This window comes from Sinohyriopsis cumingii, chromosome 14 (genome assembly GCF_028554795.1).
Source record: "Sinohyriopsis cumingii isolate HCF-2022 chromosome 14, ASM2855479v2, whole genome shotgun sequence".
NCBI lineage: Eukaryota > Metazoa > Mollusca > Bivalvia > Unionida > Unionidae > Sinohyriopsis > Sinohyriopsis cumingii.
In genome coordinates this window covers 96,979,793-97,005,696 of record NC_142974.1, presented here as the reverse complement: position 1 = coordinate 97,005,696, position 25,904 = coordinate 96,979,793, and the positions used below count along the sequence as shown (strand labels likewise).

The 25,904-nt window shown below is 34.3% G+C and overlaps 1 protein-coding gene across 3 annotated transcripts; it reads right to left on the bottom strand.

Moving 5' to 3' along the window:
• Positions 1-1,674: 1,674 nt before the first annotated feature.
• LOC149784446 (carbohydrate sulfotransferase 15-like) lies at positions 1,675-24,425 on the bottom strand. 3 transcript variants are annotated; one of them, XM_089932519.1, is made up of 8 exons: positions 24,271-24,425; positions 22,340-22,670; positions 19,669-19,867; positions 19,053-19,163; positions 14,142-14,298; positions 4,386-4,548; positions 3,789-3,939; positions 1,675-2,425 (listed from the first exon to the last, which is right to left on the bottom strand). In XM_089932519.1, exons 1-8 carry the CDS (start codon positions 24,297-24,299, stop codon positions 2,238-2,240), a joined length of 1,329 nt encoding a protein of 442 aa, XP_089788645.1. In that variant the 5' UTR covers positions 24,300-24,425; the 3' UTR covers positions 1,675-2,237. The 3 variants fall into 3 exon arrangements, with proteins under 3 accessions (XP_089788645.1, XP_089788644.1, XP_089788646.1); XM_089932518.1 differs by having other exon boundaries at positions 24,189-24,287; XM_089932520.1 differs by lacking the exon at positions 3,789-3,939 and having other exon boundaries at positions 2,178-2,425; positions 24,189-24,287.
• Positions 24,426-25,904: the final 1,479 nt, after the last annotated feature.

The following is a 25,904-nucleotide window of genomic DNA, read 5'->3' as shown; positions in this document are numbered from 1 at the left end:
GTTAGAACAGAGATAATTAATACATTCGATTGCTAGAACAGAGAGAATTAGTACATTCGATTGTTAGAACAGAGATAATTAGTACATTCGATTGTTAGAACAGAGAGAATTAGTACATTCGATTGTTAGAACAGAGAGAATTAGTATATTCGATTGTTAGAACAGAGAGAATTAGTACATTCGATTGTTTGAACAGAGAGAATTAATACATTCGATTGTTAGAACAGAGAGAATTAGTACATTCGAGTGTTAGAACAGAGATAATTAGTACATTCGATTGTTAGAACAGAGATAATTAGTACATTCGATTGTTAGAACAGAGAGAATTAGTACATTCGAATGTTAGAACAGAGAGAATTAGTACATTCGATTGTTAGAACAGAGAGAATTAATACATTCGATTGTTAGAACAGAGAGAATTAGTACATTCGATTGTTAGAACAGAGATAATTAGTACATTCGATTGTTAGAACAGAGATAATTAGTACATTCGAATGTTAGAACAGAGAGAATTAGTACATTCGATTGTTAGAACAGAGAGAATTAATACATTCGATTGTTAGAACAGAGAGAATTAGTACATTCGATTGTTAGAACAGAGAGAATTAATACATTCGATTGTTAGAACAGAGATAATTAGTACATTCGAATGTTAGAACAGAGAGAATTAGTACATTCGATTGTTAGAACAGAGAGAATTAATACATTCGATTGTTAGAACAGAGAGAATTAATACATTCGATTGTTAGAACAGAGAGAATTAGTACATTCGAGTGTTAGAACAGAGAGAATTAATACATTCGATTGTTAGAACAGAGAGAATTAGTACATTCGATTGTTAGAACAGAGAGAATTAGTACATTCGAGTGTTAGAACAGAGAGAATTAATACATTCGATTGTTAGAACAGAGAGAATTAGTACATTCGATTGTTAGAACAGAGAGAATTAGTATATTCGATTGTTAGAACAGAGAAATATAGTGTTATAGACTGTTGGGACTTATCCAACATTTGATTTTGAACATAAACTAAGCTAAGCATTTTTCCACGGAATGAAAAGTTTCACGTCTGCACGTTTAGGAAAGGAAGGAGCAGCATCATAAAATAATTAATGATTCATATTGTAAGTATTTGCTTTTTATCTTTACAACTTTTAGAACATTTTTGTGATGTACATATTTGGCATAAAATTAAAGCCCAACAGAGACTTTTGTGTGAGGACAACCCCGCTTCCCAACCTCACAATACAAACAGAGAAAATCTCCAAATTTCTTCTGAATTGATTACAAATTCCTAGATTCCCATATTTTTGTGGTAATTGACACATGACATAATATGGGTTTAAGATTAATGCCATTGCAAATTTCAAATTTCATCAACAGGGGAATAGTTTTGAAAATCTATTGAAATAAACTTTAACTAGATAAATAAAATGACAGAAAGAATGAACGATTGAAAGACCGAGCAATGGTTGCAAGTTTCATGAACTATTTGTTCTGTCAGAAAGGAATTTATAATACAATGCATGCATGCTTATGAAGAGGGATACTTGAAGCTGGGTACGAGAGAGAGAGAGAGAGAGAGAGAGAGAGAGAGAGAGAATAATTTATTTGGGGAGCTTTAACCTACTAATACACGATTATTTATGGGAAAAACAAATCACATATAGTTACATATTTGTGAAAACATTTTATTTCGATTGTGTTTTTTTTCTTCTCACATTCATGGTATGGTCATCTGATTATATTCCAGCTGAAGCTTCCGAGAGAATTGTAAACGATTGTCATATTCATTGCTTGTAGCCGATTATCAGCATCTGTCATTTAGGCAATATGTAAATTATAAACAAATAAATGATCTTTATCAGAATCTTCAGTGAACGTTAGTAAAGAATAAACATATTTGGGATATCATTGTTATGTGAATTTATTAGTCTTTTGGGTTATAGAGGTCAAATTATCTGCACGTTCCACTTATCCCGAGGCAAAATTTGATGGGTGTATACTTTTAAGCAAACTGCAGCATGTGCTCTTGAAGACTCGTTGAAGTTACAACCGGTGCTAATGTAAAATCTCCTTCCCTTTCCTTGACATTGTCGCATGAGAAGACGCATTTATTTTAGCGTATTCTCCACATGATATTCATTCGTGCATTTAAAAAACGCAAATAATGTGAAATAAAAGCAAAATCATTTATATTAGCAAAGACAAATGTTATCACTCCCATATTGCATTGCTCTAGTAGTTAAATTTATCGTCATTCAATAACTGCGCCAAATCAATGTTGAACGGTTTGTAAAAGTCATCCAGGATTTTTCTAGTTTTCGGAAGCATCGGTCCTAAGGAAGATCTGTATGAACGCATTTCTTCTTTACCATTTGCTTTCATCTGCTTCGAAATTCGTGATACAAGTTTTTTGTCGGTTTCTGAAATTAAAGGGGCAAAAAGTTTACAACTGTTTGTGTGTGAGCATGCATTTGACGGTGTATATATATTTGAGATAGATATACAAACTGACAGACATACAGAACTAATATAGAGAGCCCACTAAGATGACTATTCAGTGTATGATTATTATCCTGATGGCTTACATAGAGCATTTGTGTTTCTTAAGCTGCCTCCGTACTCCATATACTAAAATCTGGATAAATATATATTATATGTATCAGAGAGAGAGAGAGAGAGAGAGAGTTTTTTTTTTACAGTCACATCGTCTGACCCTTCAAGTAACATGCAATGCATACATACACGTACATGTATGTATGTATGTATGTATGTATGTATGTATGTATGTATTTATTTTACTAAATTTGGAGCATGCGCATTTTGTTATAGTGCCCCGTTTTAAGGAATTCTTAGCTTTTTTTATTACTTGTCTGATTATTGGAATTCGGTGCAATGGAAATATTGCCCGAAATAATTAGCCAATTACTAGGAGCAAACGTCAATAAGTGAAGTGTTAGTGAGTTTCCATGATGCCATGGTTCACGTTTTAGTTAAATCAGGTCAGAGCCGCATGAATGTCCCTGTCGTTCCATAGTCCTTATTAAAATCTAAAGTACATTGGTGGTGTGACTGCAGTGACAGTATTTATGATAGGAAACCGGCAAATTACACAAAGGAATTAACAAGAAGGGACTCGGCAGATACCGTTTATGTCGCCATGGTGGCAAATGTGAAGCAGTTTGACTTGCGTAATGTGCCTTGAAACCATGAACTGACTGGCATAAGGTGGCATAGTAAAAATAGTTCCGTGTTAGGGGATATTTGTATAGTTTCAATGGCGTGAACTGCTGACGGTACGGAAACCTGATGAAGAGAATCCACGCACATGTGCGGCTGATATATACAGCAGGCTCCATTTAAATGCATATCGCTTAATTGCACAGATTGCTTAAGTGCATAGCGAAAATATGGTCTCGTTTTTCATTGTAAATATGCATGAATTCCGCTTAAATGCATCCTCCGTTTATATGCATAGCTTGGGTCCGGTCCGGAGGCTATGCATATAAGCGGAGTCGACTGAAATTGCAAAGTTGTGAGATCTGCGGTCTTGCATTGATTAGAGTAAAATTTATGTATAGGATGGACACGTCAAGCTTTCTAATTTACAACTGAAGTTATATAGAAGTCTTTGGAAATTTGTATGTATGTATGTATTCAGGTATGTAAGTATGCATGTCATTGTCATATGCTCAACCAGGCGGCCATCCAGACAAATAGGCAGGTTAAAAAAGGTACAAACAAAAGCAGATATAAAGACACCCAAGAGCCATTGGAATATCATACTTAAACCAAGAAAATTAAAAATAGCCTTCATCGTTTTCTGTGGTTGCTTTTCGTGGTCTTCAAGTCGGAGTATAAGCATATTTTTGGTGGGAATAACTTTTAGCCAATCCCGCAGGTAAATAGCGTATAGGCCAATTCGCAGATGCATCCCCTGTCAATAATAATAATAATAACAATAATTCGAATCTAGTACTAACATCACATATATGGCAATGCGTTACTGTTTTTATAATGCTACATGGTTTTAAAAATGTCCCAATTCCAATAGAAATGTTATATAATAAAATTTTAAGTTTGCTTGTAGGCATTGGTTGTAATCTTTATATACCATATTTTGAAGGGCACACATATACATTGCTTGTCATTATTATATCATAATTTTCCACGGGTTCCTGTTGGCATTGCATTTTATCAGTATCAATATTATCCTCCAAAAGAAACGTTTGAAGGATACCGTTGGCATTGCTTGTCATCCGATCCTGACTATTATTTCTAAAAAAATGTAGAAATAACTTTTTTTTAAAAAAATCCTAATCTTTCTTCTATATTTCTTTCTTTCTTTCTTTCTTTCTTTCTTTTCCCTTTTATCTTCCTTACCGTTCGTGACGCCACCTCCTCGTTATAAGCACATTCCCGTGCTGATTTCTTACTCTCTAAACAACCCTTGAAGACCTCAACAGCAAGGCTTGCCCATTGATGGAAATCTTCTACGGATGCCGTTGCATACTGATTTCGGAAGTGGAGGTAATCCGAAAAAAGTCTGAAAATGTCATATCATTCTTGAATGGCTCTGGCACTTTATTTTCATATTCCAAACTAATGTAATTTACATTAACATGAACAGTTTTCTCCTTTGGAAAGTTGAGTCCTTTAGTCTGCACGCAAACCCACTTTAAGTAGCAATCCGTACAATTAAAATATTATACCATTACATTATCTCTCTCTCATATATATGTATATATATATATATATATATATATATATATATATATATATATATATATATATATAACCAGTTCTGTTATCAAATGTGAAGGACGAGTCCTTTACTACTTGTTGTAATAAACGCAGTTTTCAGATTAAAGTGTAAAATTTGCTCAACCGACTGGTTGTTTGTAATGGTGCATACTATACTAATATGCACTAACGAGCCTGATTTTGAAAGGCATGCAACTCGAGAAATCCCTAATCTCAATGAGTTATTATTTCATTTTGTTAAGAGTCCCTCCCTTATTATACCGCCGAAACGAACGCTTTACGAATATGCACAATATTTAAACACGGGGTCAAACACATATTACACTACAATTATGGAAAATTTCCAATGTTGACTTGCAAAATTTAAAGAATTATATAATAATTTCCTGTCTGTAGCATGTTGCCTCATCCAAATACAGGCTACTCAATAAAGCATTGGTTTCTTTAACTCGTCGTTTTTCTTTTCCCTTTAGAGCACATATAGTGGTTAACTAAAAGTGCAAGAGAAATAGACCTTTGAATTTGTCCGAAAATTCAAAAGTGTGTTTGATAAAATCTTTTTTTTTGTCACGGTTCCACATCCTTTTATTGTTTTTTCCTGTTGTTAAGTACGTTGAATTTCTTAATCCTGGAAATAACACTGGCAAATATTTGACACTGGGTCAAATTGAAGCATTACGAAAATTAACCGAGGGCATTTTTTTTTCCAAACACAGAATTACCATCGAGTTCCTGGACCACATACTAATTTCCTGATTGTAACTTAAAATAAAAAATACTGGGTCTCATACTAAATTCTTGAGTGTAGACAGGAATGTGTGCAAGCAGACCAATATAGAGAGCAAGCAGAACTCCGCGTTTTCTGATCGGCCGGAAGTGACAGTCGTTGTAATAGGCAATTCCTGGGTATAATATGAAATATATTCGACAAGTTATATTTATTAAGTGCTAATTTAAATACACTTAAATGGATGGGTTGCGCAAGGCAATATACGTAAAACACAAATTTGGAGAAAATTACAACATCCAACATAATCATAACTACGAAAGAAAAAAAGTATTGTGTAGGTCGGTAATGTGTAAAAACAACTGAAATATAGTACTTACTTTTGCAAGACATATAACATTGCCTTTATTGTGGAAAGGTATATAAAAAAAACAACAGAAAAGGCATTTAACAAGCCATGAGCACATCTGTTTATGGAACTATTTTAACGGGAAGAAACCCTTGCAAAATAAAATAGTTTATCGTGATATCGGACATAACGTTAAACACGATATATTTATATATTTTTCGATAGACATATTAAATAATTAAAAGGTGTTTTTTCCATCAGCATGCTGTAAGAAAATGTTTAAACGGTTTATTTTTTGTCTCGGATATTTTTAAATAATGATTGAGAAAAGAAAAAAACTACAAAAGTACCGCACAGCATGAATGTAATATATTGCTTGATTATACAGTTAGTTCTCTTGCGCGTTGTCCGACGTTGAACTTTGAAAATAGTTACACTAATATACAGTGTCCAAAGATACGTGCACAATTTAAAACACATAGCCCCTAGAGTTTAATTATAGTGAGACCGCAAATTTGAAGTAATAAGTCCGAAATTTCCAAATTCAGATTTGGGAGGAAGGTACCTGTACCACAGCAATTCGGCCGAGTCAATAACTGATGATACAAACATATTTTCCCAACTGTTACCGTTGACTTGAAGAGACTAACGTCCGATTTGGCGTTTTTCATACCTTGTATTGTGTGGATAATTCCAACTTAAAATATCACAATGTTCCTGATAAACTCTTAACAAAATGAAATAAAGCTGTGAATCAGTGAATCTGAAGCCCATAACAACATTAATGAATTTTCCCTACAAAGAGATGTGAATCTGAAGTCCACACTGTGAGCTAAGTTTTTTCCCCTACGCAGTGAATTTGAAACCCAGTACCAAGAGTCATGACATTTCCTACGCTGTGATTTTATAGCCCAAACTAAGAGTCATGATTTTCCCTACACAGTGAATTTGAAGCCCATACAAAGAGTTACATTTCACTACACATTGAATTTCAAGCCCATACCAAGAGTCATGATTTTTCCAACATAGTGAACATTAGTAATTTTACAAATACGTAAAAAATATTAGTTTGAAATTGCTGTTTATGTAGCTGAACAGGAAAAAGCCCCCATTCATAAACACTGAAAAAATCGAAAAGGTAAAAACAATGATAAGCTTTAGTATAAGAACTCTTTAACAGCCATTGCGAAAACTTTTGTCAACTCCAGTGGTACGCATCGGTGACGTAGTTATAATGAGACCAAACTAAAGTCGTGTTAAGCCGCTGAATGAGTCTTTTTTCTTTTTTTTTCTGAGTAATACTGCACGCCCTTCTCAGTGCAGTATTATACCAAAAAAACCCGAGTACATATTATTCCAAAGAAATGCAGTAATTTTGTTTTTCTACCTAAGGCTTAATAATAAAAAGAAAACATTACAAGAAACAAAGTAAATGAATTTATGCTGTACTCCAAAATAAATACACAACCGTAGATTCATCAATGCACAGTAACAATATTAATGCGCACATAGCACCCCCTAGTGACCTTTGATCTTCGTCGCTCTCACGACATTTTGCGGTGGGTATCAAGGTTTGGAATCCATGACATTTGCCATGTAATTCCGATCTGCAGAACTGACTAAGACTGTACATTTTTGAGGAAATTCAAGATGCCAAAATGTAAGCTTATTTATTGCCATTCTTATTACCAGCTAAAGAAGAAATATATTATACCATGTCACTTGCATGCTCTTTGTTTGAAAGGCCACATCTAAGAACACGATGTGAATGGCGTCTATTGCTATCGTAAATCCAAATATTGTACCAAAATACGAGCCTACACTGTTTATTTACAATCAAAGTAGTTCCTAACACACGGTACAATTTTTTTTAGATACACGTATCATGCAATATGAATCCTTGCAGTATGGAAACAAATACATGTACTGCACGATGTAAAGTTAATGGAGAAAAAAAACATGAGCATATAACAGGTCTGTTTATTCTACCACTGAACTCATCTAAAGTACTTAATCGGAAAAGAAAGCACCTCCCCTCCTCAGGTTGACTCCCTTCCCTTAGGTCTCTTGTTAAGTGATTAATGTAGGGGTGGGGGTGGAGGGCGTGAGTGCTTATAATTGACATGTATTAATACAACTATAGCTGCATTTGTGATATTTATGAGCAAACTTTTTCCGGAAACAGAAGGAGACACATAATGCGTGTAATGGACCATAGTAGGGTTGTGATTTTATCCTTTCATTGAAAGGAGACACATAATGCGTGTAATGGACCATTGTAGGGTTGTGACTTTATCCTGTCATGGAAAGGAGACGCACAATGCGTGTTGCTGTACAAATTCATTACAGCAAGAAGCTAACATGAAATACATACATACATACATACATACATACATACATACATACATATATTCCATTAATAAATAATTACCTGTTTTGTCAATGTATTAGTCAGTTAGTTTAATAAAATGATTACTTCATTCATAATTAATGCGGTTGTATTAGAACAGCACTCTCATCCCTCACCTTTGTTAATTGCTGATATCGTAATCAGTGTATTGCTGATATCGTAATCAGTGTATTGCTGATATCGTAATCAGTGTATTGCTGATATCGTAATCAGTGTATTGCTGATATCGTAATCAGTGTATTGCTGATATCGTAATCAGTGTATTGCTGATATCGTAATCAGTGTATTGATGACAGTGAAGTATAACGACTCAGTAAAACTAATGTTTAGGTTATGTTTGTCACTAAACTCGATTTGGTTTGGCTTTGTTATTTTAAAAAGAAATCACTGTTTTATCTAATTAAGTGCTTTTTCTGATTTATATAATCAGTTTTGTATGTAACACATGCCAGTACATTTTGAACTAACTGCATACACGTATTTAGTTAACGAAATATTAACATTGTCAGACTGATGGATAAAGGAGGAAAAGGAAGATAAAAATTGAGTCTGCCTACCTGACAAAGACCATGAGTCATCTGTGAACTTTAAGTTGTATATCATAGGACTACCGTCTAATTATAATCATTTATTTCACAACAATTATGAATATGAATAAACTTTGATTTAATACAGCTGACGTGTTATTAGCATAAGATTTTCATCAGGTAAAATGCCTTCTCGGAGTCCATCCATCATGCATGATTGCCAAAGACTTATGTAATACATGGGAATTTCCTGCATATTTAAACTCAGTGATGCTCATTTGGATGACATTAATAGATACAGCATATTTACTTATCGGCCTTATATACGTATATAAAATTAATTAATAGCTCTGTGAAGTAATGGCAGCCATATTAAACAATATGTAATATAAATCGGTATCATCTTATCACACTACGAAATTGAAAATGCAATGGTATACATCCCAATCCAAACTTTACACGCATGCGTCCCATAATAAATCACAATTATTCTTTGATATTTTTTTTATTGCTACAAATGAACTACCAAACAATCCTGAAAAGACAAACGAAAGAAAGATGAAAAGAATACAAACAACCACATTAAAATATATAGTAAAACGACAACAATAAAACCAATTTTATTATAACAAAAGAAAAGAAATTTAAAAAAAATTAATGCCATTTTGTAAAGATAAGACTTTTCTTTGTATGGCGTAATTTCTTTCCTTTAAATACAACACAAAAATGCCATAGTGACACAAAATATTCAGAAAATTATATGAAACAAGCGTTTGAAAACATCCCCATTACTGCATTAAGTCGTGTTTTGAATCCTAGATTAATTACTGGAGTGGGAAAGTGGGATGCTAGTATGTTTCATTCCAATGTTTGCTAGCTAAAAACAAAATACTATAATAACAGCTTCCCACACAACGCCTATCCATACCACACAACGACTATCCATACAGTACCTAACCAGATCGCCAGCCTCAGACGTTTCTGACTTTTAATAGGACACGAATAACCATCTTTTCATAAACGTTCTATATTTTTTTATGAATGTTAAACTAAAGAGTGAGTTGACAGATATAAGATTGTTTCGGCAAAGAAATAATGTGATTGATGTTCTGTCCCAATCATTAATTTGAAAATGCTTACACTGTCAGCAGTGATGTATTTGTTTCCTGCTTGAATATCCACTGATCGGTCATTAAACATAGTCACAAAGCGTAACATGCGACGACATATTGCACGTATATAGAGTGGAACTCGGGGTTAGTCACAAATATACCTGAATAATAAGTTGACTAAGACCTAATGACATGTCACTAATATACCTAATTGATAAGTTGGCAAAGACCTAATGACATGTCACTAATAGACCTAAATAGTAAGTTGACTAAGACCTAATGACATATAACTAATATACCTAAATAATAAGTTGACTAAGACCTAATGACATGTCTCTAATAGACCTAAATAGTAAGTTGACTAAGACCTAATGACATATAACTAATATACCTAAATAATAAGTTGACTAAGACCTAATGACATGTCTCTAATAGACCTAAATAATAAGTTGGCTAAGACCTAATGACATGTCACTAATATACCTAAATGATAAGTTGTTTACGACCTAATGACATTTCAATGACGCAATTTGCTCTAATTTCTTGTAACTTGGGTTTTGTTTCCTGATAGAAATAAGCAAACAAGCTGAATCAACACTTTTATATTATAAACACATTAAACACGATTAGGATCTTCAAGTTACATTATATTTCTAATTTCCTTTCATTGTTAGTATACCTGTTGAATTTTAAAGCACAAAACTGACCCGACAACTGAATTCATATTATGTTCAGACATACTCAGTTTGCTGTTTGAGACGAAAGGCTCATCTTTAATATGTATTCGTTCTACTACACACACTAGATATAAACCTACAATAAGGTGTGTGTGTGTGTTTGTGTGTGTGTGTGATTTTGATTTTTAATGTTGCTTTAACAATTTTTGAGTCATATCGCTACGATGTCTGAAGTGTATCAGTTTATAGTGGTCTAGCACTGGGGTTTAAAAAAGCCCCCCCCCCCCCCCCCCCCGCAGATGCGCATACTCTACAGAGTTAGAAAAAATACACAAATTTTGGGCTTAAATTTCTAAATTAGTGTACCCAATACAGAATACAAGATTCATTTCAACCAAGAGAAGCTCTATCAAACCATAGAATACATGGAATTCAATTCATATAAAGATAACGTAATGAGTGACAGCAATTTTGGAAGAGGATCCAAGTATATCGATTGACAATACTACATTTTTTTATTGCATATTTTTACAAAATCATACAGAAACATTTTATTTATTTATTTATTTATTTATCTATTTATTTATTTATTATTGATGAAAGAGCTAATACAATATGATTTGAATGAATGTGTCTGATGAAAACTTTTTATGCACACAAAATTTGTTTCTTGTAAGAGATTTATTTCAAACATATCCTGGTAATTATTTCCTAACAGTATATATGAAGATCACTAAAGAGAGGTAGGGTACTAGAACTTATCTCAGGTCTCATAACGCTGTTGATACTAGAAATTATATCATGTCCCATATCGCTGTTGATACTAGAAATTATTTCATGTCCCATATCGCTGTTGATACTAGAAATTATTTCATGACACATATAGCTATTGATACTAGAAATTATCTCAGGTCACATAATGCTGTTGATAATGGAAATTATCTCATGTCACATAATGCCTTTGATACGAAAACAAGAAAAATTCTGCAACATTAAAGAGCGGTAAATCTTCTTAAAACTTTCACAACTTTCCAATGAAATGGGGACTATTACCGGTACAGACTTCAGACATACGAAGACCATGATTCTGACATGATTTTATATATATACAGAGAATTACAGGGTGGGCCGGGATCTAAGCCTTACTGGCTCTCTAAGGAGATGATCCAGGGCCCACCCTGTACCAAAATAAAAATAATTGATCAAAGACACACAACTACAACAAAACATTTCTTTAAAAAGTATGAGTACTAAGGTACCATACAAAACGAAACTTCCAAGCATGAAGTACTAGACTTAGCAATACAAATTTGACATAGTACCTATTAAAACTTCTGCTGAAGAACAACCTTCATATTACACAACTATGGCCAAATGGTCTTCAACTATTACTTATTACCAAAGGTCTTATGAAGAACTAAGAAAGCAACATGACTTCAATCATTATTAATTGCCAAAGATCTTTTGAAGAACTAAGATTTCAACAAAAGGACAAAAAAATCTCTAAGGATGTTTTCCATCACGTCCGCGTGATGACAAATTTCAATTCGTTTTTGTACATGAGGTGCTAATGTACCACATATTGAAACTAAATGGAAAATGTAACAAATAAGATAGAATTACAACAAAATTGAACAAGATATTTCTAACCATTTAATGATTTGAAGTAATCAAGATACTTACATAACCCAAATATAACTTTATGCTAAGGCATAAGAAAAATAAGAAACACACTCGCTCTAATTGTTTAAACAACAATAACTCAGCTATTGCCAAATACTACACTGAGAAAATTATACTCAAAAAGGATGTTTTCCATCACGTCCGCGTGATGGAAAATTTCCATTCCTTTTTTGTACTAGATGTGCCAAGGTACCGATTCATACAACTATATGTAAAATACGTAATAATTAAAACAGACACTCAATTTAAAAATGAATAAAAGCCCTCACAAGGATGTTTCCAGCCAAAATATGTGATGGAAGATTTAAATCCTATCAAACAAGTAAGTGCTAAGACACAAAATATCCTGAACTTACAGGACACCTAATCAACAAAATAACATTATGCTACGGCATCAGATAGAAACAAGCAACACGCACTCACAAACAGAAAAACAACGCATTTTAGACATCTTATTCATTTATAAATTTGGATAAAACGGCAGAGCCTTTTCAAAAAATGATAAGACGTAGATAAGGAACAAAGCCATATAGAATTGGATCTAGATAATGCCGTCCATACAAACAAACGGGGACAATTTGCAACATATACACCACTAGCAACACACATTGGACAATTTGACTCTGGCAGAGTCACCAATGTACAACTATATGAGTAACATAAAGGGAAGAAAGCTACCTCAGGGGTTACATAACCCTCGTGGGGGCTAGTACTTTCCTAAAATTCAAGTGCGGAAAATGGAAATCAGGCCCACTGCCAACCCAGGCAAAGGGAAGACAGTACATATTTCCAGACTTTAATGGGATAAACAAACTTGAAATATATGACGAACAAAACAAAGAGCAACCCTGCCAAATTATAATTATTATCTTTATTAGTTTTGAAGACACAAACATTTATAACACAATGGTGGATGGACAGGGAGACCCAAAGCACAACACTATTTGGAGAAAAAAAAATACCAGGGTGCCACTTCTAAGTCCTAACCAACTATATATGTTGGGATGGGGCTAAGAGGTGTTAACACTCATAACTACTTGGCCATATGACACATAACCCTTGATATAAGCCAGTTGCCGCAATGGTTTTTAAGATAACATGAACAATTAAAAAACTTTGTGCAGTCCCTGCAGAAGGCTTGTTGAACCACATTTAAAACTTTGCGGTCAATTGTATGTGTCATAGTTACAACGTATGCCGTAAGCTGACAAGGCAACTTGAGTTAAGCACCTTGTCCAAGGACACACCAAGGTAGCTGACCCAGACTGGTCTTTTTGTGGGATTCGAGCACGCATTCTTTCGGTAATGAGCCCAGCGCGATAACCACTGAGCCACCGCATCTCCCCTTAAAAAACCCCAACATTTCAGTCATTTAGCTGTTGAGATCTTCCAAGATACAAAATCTGAGATCTGCACAATAAGTGTAAATCACATACAAGGGTGTGCTGCCCCCATATGTCTTACAATTTGTGTGACTTACACTGGCTCTTTTGGAAATGAGTAACTGTTGTTTCAGTCATAAACTGCGATATTCATGCGCATATCACCTAATCAATATTTAGGATAAAGTTCGTATTAGAAAAGTTGGAATGTTAAGTAGTTTATTTTTCAGTGAATTTATTAAATTATATGAAAATTGATATGCAAATGACAAAAATATAATTTTTATGGTAATTCGATCTTGATCTTGATGACGCCTTCTGGTGGTCTGAATACTGACAACGCGACGTGATATAGCAACCTAGATCGCATTATTAGTTATAAAATAGAGAACCACATCCAACATCAACAAGATTTTCTTTGTTAATCACATGCGTTATCTCATCATTAATGCACAAATCTTGGAAGAAAATAAATTGATGACTATGAACCTCCTATGAAATTTCCTACCTGTCCGTTGGATTTCTTAAAATAGCGATGATTTTTACGTTTGGGTTTAGATGCTTCACGTAATCAGCATTCGTAACGTTGGGTTCTCGTACATTTGCGTTGCCCGGCAACCACGGCCAGTTATCATTCTGCCACATTGTTGTAGGACTGAAGTCACCTAAATTATAAATACCTAATGAATACTATATCCTACTTATACAAGCAAATATATATGATAATCAAATAATATGTACTTTAAGCTAAAGATAACTATCACTATCTGATCAACATCGTCGTCATTGTCGTCGTCATCATCATCAAATGAATAAAGTGAAAGTTAGGTTCGAAAAAAGTTATTGTTAAAGCCAGAGACATTTGTTATTATATCACATTTTATCTGCTCTGCGCACGTTTTTCGTTAGAGATGACGCTCAGACAACCTTTCAGTATAGAACTCCAGGGTTGAGTCAACTTCAAGTCACGTATGAGCAATTCATATTATGTTAAGATTGTAGGGTTATGAACTATGTAACAGAAAGAATCAACGACTAACTTATTTCTCAAGAATAAAAAGTGACGATTCGAAAATCACTTACACTATTGTGAATTAAATCCAAAGTAATCTTAAATGTCCTATCACAAGTCCAAAGGCACAAAATGTTCCGAATGAATTTCAGCAGTCCTGAATGTCCTGATGTGCCACAACAATGTAAGATTTGTAATCAGAATGTCTTTGAATTATTTCACAATGATCCCAAAATAGCGCAAATAGTCCAAAGTGTCAATGAACACTTTGCAATTGCAATTAATAATTTAAATAAAAGATTTCTCTCAAATTTTAACTGAACTATAAGGTCTGATCAATGGGCCCCAAAGACTGATATTAAATAGGAATGAACACTTTATTTATAAAAAAAACCCATAAACTTCTTTATATACATCCCCACTTGACATATGCTGCAATAGCATTTTCTGAAAAGCTACTTGAAAATTCCAAAATATTGTCAAGTTCGCTTCCAAAACATTCTGAAGTCCTCAGGTAGACAAAACCTCGATTCTCTATCACACAATATTAATGAAATATTCATATCAAATATGGGCACAGTCGAAAGACAGAAAAAACGCGCGTGTATCCCCTGTTATGCATATTTTGTTAACTGTGTGCGCTTGACCTTTGTCCGTGATTGAGGGTATAATTGTGGCCTACCTGACTAGTGTCCTCCTTTTTCGTTTTCAAATTTCTTTTATACTTGAATTTGAGTTCAAGACATAGCTTTGAATACGATCTTAGAATGTTCTGAGAGAAAAGTTGTTGAAATATTTTAATGAATTTTACTGGGCATTTTGTTATGCCATAGGCCAGTATGTATATGAAGAACTAAGTAAACAATTATTCATTCCTGTTTTAAGTTCAGTCTGTGGAATTATTTACTGTTGTGTTCAGATGTAATTTGAGAGGAAATATTTATTAAAATTATCCATTGGAATTACAAAGTGTTCATTAACGTTTTGGACTAACATTTTACTTTGGGATTATTGAGGATTCATTCAAAAACATCCTGGATAATAGCACTGTGATATTTAAAGACTATTGGTACATCAGCATGTTCAAGATTCTTTGTACGTCAAGACATTCAATAATATTGAAATTCATCCTTCTGGACTTGTGACAGAACATTTAGGATTATTTGGGATTTAATACAATACCGCAAGTATCTTTCTAAGGAAATAAACTGTTTGTTAAAATTTCCTAAACCTGCTGATTTTTATTTCTCTCTGTTGCATAGTTTAAAACCATAGAGTCGCAAAACGACGTGATGATAACTAGAAGTAACAAAGATGAAAATTGCTACATTATTCTTGAGGTTCATTTTACTGTTATCTATTCTAATATCTTGTTTACGTCACGTTCTTATGCGTTCGTTTGAAATTTCAGACAGATATTTACTTATTTATTATTGAGTCTCTTCTGTTAAACATGGTGGACACGTAATAAATATAAAGTGTTATCTAAGAGGAAAACATATAACTTTGGACGATTTCCATATTGCACAAGATTATATTCAATCTGCCACCAACACGAATTACAAATGGATTTGAGGAGCATGTAAACGGCCAGATCTTATAATTAATTTCACCTGTATGACATCTTCCGCAATATGCATATTTCCCTCAGGCAAGCGGCCACAAAACGCTAAGCTGTTTGTACAGTTATCCTCACATACACATTTGTGATAGGTACTATATAGTTTCCTTATGTATTTCTATCGGTCTTCTGCAGTTTTAATAGGGATATGTTCGTAAGTTACAATTTATCTTTACAGAAGGCTCTGGTATTTTTGTTAAGGGATAATGGGACACAACAAATCATAGTGTCATATGCCATGTTCTGGAGTTTGAGCTTTTTATTTCTTCAAACTTGATAGCTACCTTTCCAAAAACACGAGAGCTTTATCATCACGTAAAATATAACAGACTCAAGGCAAGGCATTTTCTTGTCAAGTTTTAATGCTGCTTTCTATTTTTATTTTAAATTTTCCCTTTTCGGCATTATTGCGATTATATTTACATGACTTACAGAACAGTCTATTTCGTTTGAAGGTATTTTTAAAAAAAAAAAGTTATACCAAAATCAGTGAAATTTAGGTGGGAAAATATTAACGAGAAAAGGGGGAGAATGTATTCTTGTACATGGCTTAAGTTCTCTTAATGCATTAAAGCACACTCCCATCCGCACTCTGGCTTCCTACCCAAGATTAGCTTTGGTACCATGACCCGGTCAATAGGAATACGACAGGGGGTCAGTGTATCATGTCACGAACATACACGTGAGGGGCATACTCTTCCGGTGTTCCATGTAGACTGGAATTAGTTTCATTATGTCATGTGGCATCCTATTTTGCAAGGATGATGTCAGATACAGCGACGAAGATTTTTGAAGGAACGAAGTTCATTTTAACATATTTCAACAACAAAAGTTAAATGGAACACAGGTACTTATAAACTATGGTATTGACAGTGTTAATCGATTCAGCTGTTTTAGTATATGTTTCCGTTCTCTCAGCTACTTGTATAATTCCATTCTGTCGTTTGGCTTACTGTTAGTTGCATACTTCCATGCTGTCGTTCGGCTTACTGCTAGTTGCATACTTCCATGCTGTCGTTCGGCTTACTGCTAGTTGCATACTTCCATGCTGTCGTTTGGCTTACTGCTAGTTGCATACTTCCATGCTGTCGTTCGGCTTACTGCTAGTTGCATACTTCCATGCTGTCTTTTGGCTTACTGCTAGATGCATACTTCCATGATCTCGTTTGACTTACTGCTATTTGCATACTTCTACTCTGTCTTTTGACTTAAGAACACAAGGTTCAAAGTTTTGTATGATTTAATTTAAAACATCTTCGTTCGGTAACTGGTCTGAAGAAGTCGATCTTAAACATAATTTTCTACTTGGAAGAAGTGTAAACTCATGCCTACTTTTGCTGAACGAACAACATTTTGATGACAAAGAAGTTCCCACTTCCAAACATTGCATGGCATTTTTGTTGATGACATTGCTTTTATTTGCATAGCTATATTTTTATATAACTTGTTTTAATTTAATGAGACAGATAACAGGAATACCAAAAATTTATCCTAGTAAACAGCCCTAATAAAGCGGATCAAAACGGTTAAATAAATTGAAATTATCAAATGTGAGTAATATTCAGAATTTAAAATACATATGGTAAGAATTATATATATGTTTAAATTAGTATAATTTCCCTTACAAATAAGCTCTCACACCTCACCAACTCTGAACTATCATGTACCTATGCAAGTCGAAGAGCATTTTATTATGTATGTTTAATGTGTATTGTGTGATTGACTTTTGTTTATAACTTAGGGTAGGAGTTCGGGCCTACCTGACTAACGTCTTTTTTTTTGTCAAGAACGTATTAGATAGTTAATTTTTGTCTATATTTGTAGATTATATTTTAAGATTATTATTACTTGTAGGTAAACATGTTTACTTAGATTTGAGTTCAGGACACTGTTTTTCCTCTCAGGAAATCCTTGTGTACCTGATGTTTGCCATTTTTTTAAAAGTAATAGACCTGATCTTGTTGACAACTTAGAACTGGTTCCAGAAATGAACTTTTGATCCGCATCATGGTCCTCTTATTGTGTCTAAGGCTTTTATATTAGGGTTGTTTGTATTAGAATTACTCATTCCTATTTTAACATCTGTCTATTTGAATCAGCCTTTAAGTCGTGTTTCATTTAATATTTGAGAGGATTTATTTTTGTAAATTATCCTTTGAAATTATAAAGTGTTCTTTTATTTTAGGACTAAATCAATATGTTGGAATTATTGTGATTCATTTAGAGACATTTTTGATTATATCACTGTGATATATGAAGACTGTTGGCACATCAACACTGCTTCAGTCTACTGGCATATCAGCACATTCAAGATTGGAGTTCATTCGGTACACCACTGGAATGCATTCGGAATACTCTATACTTGTGTACTTGTGATTGAAATTTTAGGACCATTAGGGATTTAATTCACAATAGTTTTCGTTCTTTTTCAATGTTCACTTTGTATTCTAGGAAATCAATTATTTGCTGAACTGTACAAAAATTGTTGGTTTTCACTCTTTTCTGTCACTTTATTTAAGACCATAGAGTTGTAACAATTTAAAAAGGCCTAATACTACAGAAGTCAATGGGGTTTATTGACAGTGGGAACTTCTTTATAAATACACACTGCGTAATTAAACACAAACAAATGCAGCATCCTTATCAATCAAATGAGTTCTGTATATGTTATTAAGTGGACTAGTTTGGAAGTGAAATTTGTCATTTCAAGGCCCTGTTCCTAGGTGTGGTTACTAAAGTTTTCTGATAATGCTACATCAACAGAGTTGTCACGAATGAAAAATTACCTGTGACGAACTGTACCCCTTTGTATTGCCCATCTTTGTATCCTCGCTGTATATTATATGCTATCGGAGCAAAGTTGCTTACATAAATGGATAAGTCTGATGTCAGGTATTCTGGAAATATAGAGATATACGAATGCATGAACTTATTTATAGGACAGTGTGTGTGTGTGTGTGTGTGTGTGTGTGTGTGTGAAATCGATACTAGCAAAAGTCCATATGTTATTCAATGTGTTTTGAAATTAGTTCACCACATTTGAAAAAGAAAACATTTCTAGATTAATTCTGTATTTTGTATGGTGTAATTGGCTTATGATACTAAAAAGACTTGTGTATGCTATTGCATGATGGGCCGGCTGCCTGCATTACCTGGATAAAGAATCTGTGTATATCTGTTAATATTTGTAGAAGTTTCTGTTTATAAGCATCGTAAAAGATAATATTGTTCGACCGCTTTGAGTATTGTTCAGTAATATTTTTGAAATTTATAATTTTCTGAAATCTCTTCAGTCGATCTGAATTGTAATTTTCAGTTTGGCGAGTAAGTTCTGTACCTTTCAGTGTCAAAAGACGGTATTGAAGAGTAGCTGCGATGCGTATTGTGTGTACATGCACTTACCAAATCTGTCGTAGGAAATCCATTCAGGTTCTTTGACGATAGGTGATATAAATTCAGGATGCACCGAAATTTTTGCAAACAGATCAGTTGTACCGCATTTTGGCGCACCAATCACGTAAAAGTAAGGCAAACATACAACAAAATGTTCGTTATTAAACCAGCATGGATTTTTGCTGCCTTTGATGAGTTCAAATGGTCCCTGGAAATAAAATCAATAAAAGATCTGTGAATGTTTGATATCTTAATTTACCTACAGAAATTTTAAATAAGATTCCTATAGTCTGCCTTCAAGTCTCTTTGTAAGTATTTAATCGAGAAAAAATCTAATTGATGATATAAATACATTGTGTTTGTCATTATTTCGTCGAATGTTTTATATTTCTTGGAACGGAAATTGCAATTATATCTGATAGACGCTGATTTATTGCAGCAATGGTAATGTATATCGACTGATAATGAAAACTGAGTGACCTTAAAAATGTATTCGCTTACAAGTATACCAGCAAATATAGACCCCCCCCCCTCCGCGAAATGACAGAAACGTTTTCAAATTTTGTTAACCGTAATTTAAATTCAGCATATACGGTCACAAAGTCTTTATACAGTACTCCATCATGCGGAAGTAGCCTATTCTGCTACGGGACGAATAACACTTTGCAGTTAATTTCACAAAATAAAATGTTTAACTTGCTTTTATTTAAGATTGTATCACATGATAATTTTATATAAATTTCCTGAACAGAAATATCTAATTAAAGTTAGGATAGTATAAATGACGGTTGATGACATCATCACAATAACAAATATTAAAGTCTAGACGGATGCTGGATTCCGTAGTATTAAAGGTGGGAGGGTCCAGTTTCGTAAATTGGCCCCTGGCAAATTTCTTAACGAAGAAAGGAAGAAGAGCTAGCCTCCCATAGCAGTAAACACATGGATTTTGGACTGGTAGAATATCTATAAAACGGCTTGGATGAAAACTATTTTCAATTGCATCTGCCTGTTTAGTACACCTAGTTTTGCAGAACTGTCATCTAGGAAAAGGGCTTGTGTTTGCACTGTGAGCATCACAAGGTTTCAAAAATGACCTTCGGACATGAAAATTGGGGTTGGGGTGCACAAACTTCTTCTGCTATGAACTGCCATTGACTTCTCTGGTCAAGTCGAGAATATTCTTATGTTTTGTTTTAATATAGGTATCCAAAAATATGAACCTTTTTGACCTCACTTGTGTATTTGATTTTGTATGATTTTTTATACTAGGTCGCTAAATGCGGAATTAAATGTGTACATAAACCTGGCCCCTGCCCCTGAATGATAACATAGACTCTGCTCCGAGATCGGTACGAGTATTAGATCCTAACGCTAATGTAATGCATGGTGGAACTAGTGAAATTGGCTTCTTCCGCCCGATGATTTACTATAGTAAGACTTTGTGACCGTAATGGTGAAAATAAAGGTTTATTCGCCGGATTAGATGCATCCGATGGCAGTCCGAGTGATATGCTTTGGTACGTTACTGTATTTTGATTGGATACGTTTAGCATTTCAGTCTTTGGCGATTTTGAAGCGATAAAAGACGCGTGACAGAAGTCGAATCGAGCGGAGGCTGGGGTCACGCTTGCACTCCTTGTGCTAATTTATAGTACAGATAAGATGATTACGTGTTGTCAGATAATGCAAGGTACTTTATTAATAAAACGTCAGTCTCATGTGGTTAAATAGACCATATAAAATCTTTTGAAGTTTGTCACATCCCTTTTCCATCCATAAAATGTGTTCGTCTTCGTTCGTGAATAGTGATCATTAGAAGAGAGGCGTTTATATTATTTTTAACCTTTCCTTCCCAAACATATTCGAAAAGGACAATTTCCCCCCAATTTCGTTAGATCAGGAGGAGTGAAAGATGCAACAAAGCCTCTTTCCATCTACAACATTCGATTCGATTCCCATTAGTCAGTACACAGTGACAAGAGGGAAGGGGCACTTGCCCTCCTCCACTACCTACACCTCTAAGCATGTTTTGGGATATGTCCATAAAACTTAGTAGGTGACATTTACATGTCTGCCCCCGCCCCCAAAAACCTGAGGACGCCCCTGACTGGATTAATGAAACCGAGTCTTTCTGGAGCCAAATCAACAGATAACAATATTCATTTTTGGGGTCAAATCTTGAATTGTTAGATAAATTAAAACCAGTCCATCGTATAAAATGATTTGCATGTTTGTATACAATCTCCTGTATATGTCTGGCACGAATTTTAACATGCTGTTTAAGTTTTGATTAACACTGTTGAATCTGTGTGTGTGTGTGTGTGTGTGTTCTCGGTCTCAGCCAATGTGGGCATGCGAGAAAGGTTGCCAGTATCTCAGTATCTTTCTTTGGGTCGGTGGCGCTACCCTGGATTGTTCCAGGCGCTGCCTCAAGTTATACTGATCGACTTGTATAGCCTATTGTCTGCTGAATAGTGGCGTAGAGCTAAATATAACAACACGAATCACAATGCGTAAAGCAGACTTAACATTTCTCTAATGTCTAATACCTTAGACGTCTGTACCATGTTCAGTTCTGTAGAAATACTAATAATAATAATAATAATAATAATAATAATAAGAAGAAGAAGAAGAAGAAGATGATGAAGAAGAATGAAATACTTTGTTTTAAACTTACTAGATGCAAAAGATCCCAGTGTGGAGAATATGCCCCCAATTTTGGATACAGCTTATAGTCAAATATCTCTTGAAAATTAATTGATTTTGGTATTGAACTAGCTTTTTTCAAATTTTTAAAAGAAAACGTTTCTTTCTTTGGTCTTTTATTGTCCGCCTTCAAAGCTTTCGAAGGGTGCAGAATTATGGACTTTTCAGAATTAACTTTCTTCGGCACATCAGAACCCGAACCACTATCAGATTCGGGAAAAGTAAAGTCCAGTAGATGAAAAAAAGAAAAAATCCAGAGCCCAAGACAAATTATCAGCAGCCCACACCAAGGAGCCAGACGTCTGCAATAATAATAATAATAATAATAATAATAATGTTGAAGATGATGATGCTACAAAATATGACCATGACAAAGTGAATGATGATGATTATTGGAACACATTTGTAACAATGTCATCATCTTGTGACAATAACAAAAGCATCCATAATAACAAAAACACACAGCAACATAAACTAAACTTTTATGACTACAATTACCGCTACTATTATTACGATTAAATGGACTACATCAAAGATGATGATTTTAATAATGCAGATGAACGCAGTGATGCAAAGATTGTAATTATAAATCTTCACGTCTTGTCTATTTTCAGACTGGAGGACGAGGATGGATAGGCATATAACCAGGTTGGGTACATTGATACCGTAAAACGTCGGTTATCTGCACTATTCTTTTCGTATGGATTCTTACTGTATCTCCCGAAACTGTTGGTTATACCAATGACAATTACACTTAATAAATAATACTAGTATGCCTTTGACGACGCCAGCATAGAACAGAGTAATAAAAACCAGCAACAGACAAAATCGAAAATAACAAGAGAACGAGATGTGAAGAAAAAAGGGCTTATTATAGATTACATTCTTGCAAATTGAGAACCGCAATATGTAATTTATGCTGCAGCAATTCCATGATAAGCAAGCATGATGAAAGACTCAAGATTATCGGACCAACTTGTTCCAGATATTTCAATTCACTTTTTATTAAAGAAACCTATTCGACCATCCGACAACAGATTATGTGGACGAAATCAATATCCAAGGATGAGTTTAACTGTCGATAGATAGTAGTATAATATACAAAAGTAAAACATAAAACTTCACATTCCGCCGTCCGTTTACACTACGAGAAGTATAATATGCAAAAATAAAACATAAAACTTCACATTCCGCTGTCCGTTTACACTACGAGAAGTATAATATGCAAAAGTAAAACATAAAACTTCACATTCCGCTGTCCGTTTACACTACTAGAAGTATAATATGCAAAAGTAAAACATAAAACTTCACATTCCGCTGTCCGTTTACACTACGAGAAGTATAATATGCAAAAATAAAAGATAAAACTTCACATTCCGCTGTCCGTTTACACTACGAGAAGTATAATATGCAAAAATAAAACATAAAACTTCACATTCCGCTGTCCGTTTACACTACGAGAAGTATAATATGCAAAAATAAAAGATAAAACTTCACATTCCGCCGTCCGTTTACACTACGAGAAGTATAATATGCAAAAATAAAAGATAAAACTTCACATTCCGCCGTCCGTTTACACTACGAGAAGTATAATATACAAAAATAATACATAAAACTTCACATTCCGCTATGAGCATCACACGGCAACATCAGTTAAAAAAGTAAAAGTCTTAGACTTTATCATGCACAAGTCAGATCATTTTTCGTTGCAACACACACGCACACACACACACACACACACACACACACACACACACACACAACTTTCTTAGAATTTAATCCTCTTTAATCGATATTAGATTTAATAAGTTCAAACTTACCTGCACAAAGCCCATCTTGAAGTAATTTTCTGACGCAAGCAAGACATATTAATTGAGCTACTAATATTATTAAAATACGAACCTCCTGAAGGATCCAACTGCGAGCGTCATTACTGACCATGTGGATAGAAAGCAATGAACACTTGCTATTCATCATTATACATCTCAAATGTCAAAGTGATGAATGTGCATCTGACGGTAGATTTTAAACCTCATGTAGAACGCGGAAGTATTTCTCACGGAAAGCCGTTAATCGTTGATGAACCACTACCGTTGTTTGAACGGTGAGGGAAAATGCTCTGACATGCAAAAATGAAATATAGCGAACCCTGCTAGTGAATGGAGACTAAACTACCTAGCCACTTGACAAATTACCTAACTTCGTATCTATCTATCTATCTGATTGTCCGCATTCTTGCCGTCCTTCCGTCTGTCTGTAGGTCGGTCCGTCTATATGCGTGCATGTATTTGTCTCTCCGTCTGTCTGTCTTGTTTTTTTTTATTAAAAAATAAAATTCTCCTGAAAAAAAACATATATAAATAAGGGAGAGAATTTTGCTTATTTAGCGGAATAGAAAAATAAAAATATATATAATGACATATTTATTTGTGAGATTTTCTTCCAGCTGGATACACTCTTAAGAAGCCAGCGATTAACCGTCACATCTCCAATATGCTTCACTGCGTTGAGGCGTATGTATGTATGTATGTATGTATGTATGTATGTATGTATGTATGTATGTATGTATATATGTATGTATGTATGTGTATGTATGTATGTATGTATGTATGTATGTATGTATGCATAATTGTATGTATGTATGTATGTATGTATGTATGCATTAATGTTTGTGGTTTGTGAGTAAACGGACGATTGCGTAGGGATACAAGTTCGTTGGTTCACATTGTTTACCTTAAGACCCATTTAGTAATGCTTCTTGTAATGCGTTTTTTAGTTTCCTGGATATTCAGTTAATCTCAAACAAAAACAAGCGAACAAACAAATAACATCGCAAAACGATAACAGCAACACAAAATAATAATAAATAAACGAAATAGTTCTGGTTTCACAGATAGATAGATAGATAGATAGATAGATAGATAGATAAATAGATAGATAGATAGATATTGTTGTTATTGTTGTTGTTGTAGGGTTTAACGCCATTTTTCAGCACACGATAATCTATACATGGCGGCCAGTATTAATGGTGGAGGAAGAACCCGGGAAAACCCCAGAAAGAACCACCGACCCACGAGAAGCTACTGACAAGCTTTGTCACATACCCATATTGGCTGAATGCGAGACTCGAACCCACGCAGACAGAGGTGAGATGACAGTGATCCGTAACGGAGAGCGCGTTAGACCACTCGGTCACTCGGGGCCCCAGATAGATAGATAGATAGATAGATAGATAGATAGATAGATAGATAGATAGATAGACAGACTGTGGCTACTTTTTAACAGTCTTTTTATGTATCACAATCACATAATCCAAAATGTTCTTTTTTGAATTCCCTATAATTCCAAATTAATATTTTAGTCCAAAGAATTATTGAGCACTTTGTTATTCTAGTGAATAATTTTGAATAAATTATTCCACCCAAATAAACAAATTGAACACTACAAGAAGACTGATTCCGCGTCAGAAGTTAAGGCAGGAGTGAGTAATTGTTCAAATAAACAACATTTAAACAAAAGGTAAGACATAAGAATAG